Source organism: Chaetura pelagica, unplaced genomic scaffold (assembly GCF_000747805.2).
Source record: "Chaetura pelagica isolate M959 unplaced genomic scaffold, ChaPel_1.0 scaffold661, whole genome shotgun sequence".
In the NCBI taxonomy this organism is placed as follows: Eukaryota; Metazoa; Chordata; class Aves; order Apodiformes; family Apodidae; genus Chaetura; species Chaetura pelagica.
Genome location: NW_009952060.1, coordinates 2,843 through 9,605, shown reverse-complemented (window position 1 = coordinate 9,605; position 6,763 = coordinate 2,843). Strand labels below are relative to the sequence as shown.

At 42.1% G+C, this 6,763-nt stretch overlaps 1 protein-coding gene across 1 annotated transcript; it reads right to left on the bottom strand.

Annotated features, from left to right (window-relative positions):
• Window positions 1–1,427: 1,427 nt before the first annotated feature.
• LOC104394791 (hepatic lectin-like) lies at window positions 1,428–6,221 on the bottom strand (the record flags this gene model as incomplete). The annotated part of the gene is made up of 5 exons (XM_010004431.1): window positions 6,179–6,221; window positions 5,314–5,421; window positions 3,696–3,770; window positions 2,368–2,519; window positions 1,428–1,540 (listed from the first exon to the last, which is right to left on the bottom strand). Coding segments are annotated over exons 1-5 (491 nt in total), but the record flags the coding sequence as incomplete, so codon positions are not given.
• Between the last annotated feature and the right edge of the window lie 542 nt (window positions 6,222–6,763).

Genomic DNA, 6,763 nt, shown 5'->3' with positions numbered 1-6,763 from the left:
GTTAGCTGAACTGGATTAATTTTAGGTGGGTGTAGGTGTTAATTAGGTTGGGATTAACTAAGTTTGGCTCATTTGAGGTGGGTTTACTTGTTAATCAGGTCGGGATTAGCTAAATTTGGCTCATTTGAGGTGGGTTTAGCTGTTAATTAGGTCGGGATTAACTAAATTTGGCTAATTTGAGGTGGGTTTACTTGTTAATCAGGTCGGGATTAGCTAAATTTGGCTCATTTGAGGTGGGTTTAGCTGTTAATTAGGTCGGGATTAACTAAATTTGGCTAATTTGAGGTGGGTTTACTTGTTAATCAGGTCGGGATTAACTAAATTTGGCTTCTTTAGGGTGGGTTTACTTGTTAATTTGGTCGGGATTAACTAAATTTGGCTGCTTTTAGGTGGATTTACTTGTTAATTAGGTTGGGATTAGCTAAAATGGGCTTCTTTCAGGTGGGTTTACTTGTTAATGAAGTCGGGATTAGCTACATTGGATTAATTTTAGGTGGGTTTACCTGTTAATAAGGTTGGGATTAGCTAAATTTGGCTCATTTGAGGTGGGTTTACTTGTTATTTTGGTCGGGATTAGCTAAATTTGGCTTCTTTTACGTGGGTTTACCTGTTTATTAGTTCGGGATTAGCTAAATTTGAATAATTTTAGGTGGGTTTACTTGCTAATTAGGTCAGGATTAACTAAATTTGGCTCATTTGAGGTGGGTTTACTTGCTAATTAGGTCGGGATTAGCTTGATTTTTGGGTGGTTTTAGGTATTAATGAGGTCGGGATTAGGTAAATTGTCTTAATTTAGGTGGTTTAAGGTATTAATTAGGTCAGGATTAGCTGAATTTGGCTCATTTGAGGTGGTTTTGCAGATTAATTAGATCGGAATGACCTAAACATGTTTTATTTAAGGTTGTTTTGCGTGTTAATTAGGTCGGGATTAGCCAAATTGGGCTTGATTGCGGTTGGTTTTGTCTCGGCTCCTCAGCCCCCGTGTGGAGAACAGGCAGGAATTGCAGGTGGGAAACTGGGAGCTGTGGGAATCAGGCAGGGAAACTGGATTGTTGGGAAGCAGGAGCAGGGAGGGAAGCAGGAGCAGGGAGGGAAGGAGGATTGTTGGGAAGCAAGAGCAGACAGGAGAGCTGGGTTGTTGGGAAGCAGGTTTGTTGGGAAACTGGATTGTTGGGAAGCAGGCAGGGAAGAAGGGAAGCAGGATTGTAGGGAAGCAGGGAAACAGGTTGGGAAGGAGGAGCAGGCAGGGGAGCTGGATTGTTGGGAAGCAGGAGCAGGCAGGGGAGCTGGATTGTTGGGAAGGAGAGAAGGAAAGCAGCAAAGCTGGATTGGTGGGAAGCAGGGAAGGAAAGCAGCAAAGCTGGATTGGTGGGAAGCAGGGAAGGAAAGCAGCAAAGCTGGATTGGTGGGAAGCAGGCAGGACTCACATGAAGCTGCTGTTGCAGTCGGTGCCATCGATCCATTTCCACTGCCCCTCCTCATCCTGGTCCGTCAGGCCGATCCAGAACCGCTCGTTCCGTGTCCGGAACATCAGGAAGTTCTGCAGGGGGAACAGGATCAGGGGGAACAGGATCCCAAGGGGCCAACTCGGGGCCTTCTTGGGAATTGGGCTCTTAATTAACTCATTGCTGATGGGGAAGAGAGAGGTAGGCAGGTGCCAGGGAGGAATTGGGCCTGTCATTAATTAATCAATGTGGAAAAGTGGGATAGGCAGGTGCCAGAGAGGAATGTGGCTGTTAATTAATTAATTAGTGTGGAAGAGTGGGATAAGTAGATTCCAGAGAGGGATCTGGCTATTAATTAATTTCCAATCAGGAAGACCAGGATAGGCAGGTGCCAGAGAGGAATCTGGCTGTTAATTAATTAATTAGTGTGGATGAGTGGGATAAGTAGGTTCCAGAGAGGAATCTGGCTATTAATTAATGATTTTCTAATCAGGAAGAGCAGGATAGGCAGGTGCCAGAGAGGAATCTGGCTATTAATTAATTAATTAGTGTGGATGAGTGGGATAAGTAGGTCCCAGAGAGGGATCTGGCTATTAATTAATTAGTGTGGAAGAGTAGGATAGGCAGGTGCCAGAGAGGAATCTGGCTCTTTAATTAATTAATTTCCAATCAGGAAGAGTGGGATAAGTAGCTTCCAGAGAGGAATCTGGCTCTTAATTAATTAATCTCCAATCAGGAAGAATTCCACCTGGGAAATCCCTGGTGGTATCAGAGCAGGTTCTGCTGCTTCCCAGGATCCCAACCTTGGGAAAGGCCTCAAGTGGCTCCTCTAGTTGATCCCACCCATGATTCCCTCCATCCTAAAGAAGATTCCAGCCATTCCCAGTATTCCCAGTGGGAAGTGGGATCTTTATTTTTTTACCTGCTTGGAGAAGCTGTTGATGATGGTCAGGTGGGAATGCATCTCCTCACATTGAGCCTTGGCTTTGTTCCAGCTGGTTTTGCTCAGGGAGAAGTAGTAACATTTCCCATCAAAATATTCCCATTGCCTGGAATCTGGGCCGCAGGGAAACACTGGGAGGAAGGAAAACCAAGGGGGAGGGGGAGTCGAGTCTGGGTGGTCACCAAGGTGGCATCTAGAAAAGCTTTTCCCACCAGGAAAATCATGGAATCATGGAGTCGTGGAGTCATGGGATCATGGAATTATAAAATCATGGAATCACAGAATTATGGAATGATAGAATTATGGAATCATGGGATCATAGAGTCATGGGATCATGGAATTATGGAATGATAGAATTATAGAATCACAGAATTATGGAATCATAGACATGGAATCATGGAATGATAGGATTATGGAATCAGAATTATGGAATAATGGAATCTCATAATCATGGAATGATAGAATTATAGAATCACAGAATTATGGAATCATAGACATGGAATCATGGAATGATAGGATTATGGAATCAGAATTATGGAATAATGGAATCTCATAATCAGGGAATCATGGAATGATGGAGTTATGGAATCATGGAATCATAGAATTATTGAATGATAGAATCACAGAACCATGGAATCATAGAATTATGGAATCACAAAGTCATGGAATCACAGAATCATGGAATCATTGAGGTTAGAAGGGAGTTCTGGAGATCACTGAGGCCAGGAACACCCAGGAACATGTCCAGATGGGTCCTGGAAGCCTCCAGAGCAGGAGACTCCACAGCCTCTCTGGGCAGCCTGGCCCAGGGCTCTGCCACCCTCCCAGGAAACAACTTCCTCCTCCTGGGGAGCTGCAACTTCCCATGTTCCAGCTGCTGCCCATGGCCCCTTGTCCTGGCCCTGGGCACTGCTGAGAAGAGCCTGGTCCCCCCCTCCTGCCCCCCTGGAGATCTGGAGCAGCCTTGAGGAGACCCCCCCTCAGGCTCCTCCTCTCCAGCTCCACAGCCCCAGCTCCCTCAGCCTTTCCTCATGGGCCAGATGCTCCAGTCCCCTCAGCCCCTTGGTGGCCTTTGCTGTCCCCTCTCCAGCAGCTCCTTGTCCTTCTGGGGAGCCCAGCCCTGGACCCACTTCTCCAGATGGGCCCTCACCAGAGGGGCAGAACCTCCCTGCCCTCCTGCCCACACTCTCCTTGATGCCCCCCAGGATTATGTTCATCCTTGAGATGATTCAACCTGAGATCCAATTTTAGGGAATCATTTTGGGAAAATGAACCTGGTGGGATTGGGAGAGGAGACCAGAACTTACGGAGAAGATCCCGGTTGGAAAAGTTGTGGTTTGGTTCTGGTTTCACCTCGTTGAGTTTGGAGGAAACGGCGGAAACTGGGAGGGAACAAAGAGACGTCGGGTGGGAAATTGGCTCCTGTTTTAGGTATTTTTAGTGGTTTTTTATAATTTTATCTATTGTTTATGTTTTCCTGGAGCTGTTTTTCTATTTTTTGGTATTTTTTAAGATGTTTTACATATTTTATAGGTGGTTTTGCTATAGTTTAATCTATTTCTACATGGTTTATCTGCGTTTTATTTCCGTATTTTGTGGTATTTTGAGATTATTACTTCATATTAATTCACATTAATTCATATTATAGAACATGATAATGTGTCATTCTATTATTATAACATGATATTATATCATATTGCATTGTGTCCTATTATATTAGTTCTATATTTCATAGATATTATATATAAATAGATATATTTTATACATGTATAGATAGATTTTATAAATAGGTTGTTTATAAATATACATTTTTAACATATTTTATATAGTTTTATAAATCTACTTTGTCATTTCTTCTATTTTATCATCTTTTAAATGTCTTATTTTTATAATTTCAGATTTTTTTACATGTTTAATGTACTTTTACAGATATATTTTCAAGATCTAGTTGATAGATCTATTTTGTATCTTTATATATTGACATATTTTATAGCATTTTATAGATTGAATTGATAGATATTTATCCATTTTTACACATTTTATAAAGGTTTTATTTCTATATTTCAATATCTTTTTCTGTTTTAACTCTACTTTCTATTTAATATATTTATGGGTGTGTTTTATAGATCTAGATTTCTATCTTTTATATTAATATTTTATATAGAAAACCGATATGTTTCTATGTATTTTATATATAAAATAGATATATTTCTATTTATTTTATACATAAAATGTGTTTCTATTTATTGTATATATAAAATATGTGTTTATTCTATATATAAAATATGTTTCTATTTATTTTATATATAAAATAGATATATTTCCATGACTTTTATATAAAAATAGATATATTTCTATATATTTTATAGATAAAATTTATATATCCATACATTTAATATATATAATATACATATGTCCATATATTTTACATATAAATTATGTATATTTCCATATACCTAATATATAAAATATATATTTCTATATTTTTTATTTTAATAGATCAACTTTAGAAAAATTGATCCATTTTTACACCTTTTCAGTGTTTTCTTTCTCTATTTTAATGTCTATTTTTACTATATTTTCTCTATTTATCGATCGATTTTCTAGACAAATTTTACATCTTTCTCTAAATTCAACCCTTTCCTCTCTTTTTATTTAGTTTTATAGATGAAATGGATCCAATTGGATCTATTTCTACACATTTTAAATCTCTTTGGCTTCCATATCTTTAATTTCTTGATGTATTTTAGTCACCGATTCACGATGTTTTGCTCTTTATTCCCCATTTTAACCCATTTCCAAACCCTTGGAGACCATCCAGGAGCTCCTCAGGTCATCCCACCTTCTGGAATCTGATCCCACCTTCTGGAATCTGAACCTCATCCCTCTTGATCCCACCTCCCCAACCCCAAGGTCTCCTGGTACCTTTGGAGAGGGACACGGCGAAGAGGGTGAAGATGAAGAAGAAGGAGACACCCAAGAGCAAGTAGACAGTGAAGAAGGATCTCAGCCTCTGCTGGATGAAGCTTCTGTCTTTAAAAGGGAAAACAAACCCCCAGGAGATGTGGAAACATTCCCCTGGGATCACTGGGACCTTTTCCCAAGCTCCTCTGGTTAATCAATGACCTGGAATTGTTAATGATTTGCTAGAGAAGCTCAATTCTTGGTGATGGTTCCTGTTCCTCAAGTGACCATTTGTGGTCTGGAGGGTTCTTGGCTGGTCCCAGCTGGCATCAAAGGTCCTTCTGGGGCACCTTGGAAGGTCCACCCTTGGGTTGGAAGGTCCACCCTTGGGTTGGAAGGTGAGATGGACTTGGGACAGCTCCAGGAAGAGCCAAATTTCACACAGGTCCAGGACATTTCCAAGGCTGAAGCCTCTGAGGTGGTGCTGGTTGGACACCACCAGCTTCCCACCACCACCACCAGCTTCCCACCACCACCACCAGCTTCCCACCACCATCCAAACCTCCACCCCAGGGATGAGCTGATCAAGGTGGGCTTCCCCATCCCAACACACCAACCCCGATCCATTTCACCAAGACCATCAACCTGCTCTGGTTGAAGATCCCCCTGCAGGGTTTTTTGGACTTGGGTGACCTTGAAAGGTCCTTCAACCCAAACCATTCCATGGTGGATTAGCCAAGTTGCCTGAGGAGAGGAGGAAGGAGACCATGGACCTTCCTCTTCCTCAGAAGACCAGTGGTGGAGGAAGACCATGCTCTGTGACACCCTCATCACCCTCTTTGCTCCTGCCCATCTCCAGGAGGTGGGTTGAAGGTTGATGTTGTACCTTTAAAAACACGCAGATCATCATGAAGATGTTCCTCATCCATCCTGGGAAGCTTTGGTTGGAAGGAAGAAGAACTTGAGGTCCAAGGAAGCAGAAGCTTTTCCAACCAGGATCTCAGGAATTCCAGAAGTTCCACCAACTCCAGGGATGTTCAATTCCACAGGTTATAATTTAACCAGGAGGGGTTTGGTCTGTGTTTTTTTGAGGTGGTTTCTTATTGGTTTGTCCTCTCAAAATACCAACTTGGAACGTGGCCACTTCCAACATTCCACCTGTCTGGAGGTCTCTGCTCCAGAGAGTTTTGGTTTTAACTCATCCTGGTCCCTTGGGAGTGAAGAAAAAAACACAAAGGGGGGGAAATTCCCAAGTTCTTGAAGGTGTTTCCTCCAAGTGTGGAAATGAGGAGGTTTGGAAATGGACTTTGGTGGTTGGGAAGAGGAACCAAAAGGTCAGGTTGGGTTGTTGTCGTTGTGGAGTCACTGAGTGGTGGGGTGGGCAGGAAGCTCTGGAGATCATCAATCCAACCCCCCTGGAGAGCAGGGTCACCTCCAGCAGATCCCACAGGAACCAGCTGGGCTGGGAATG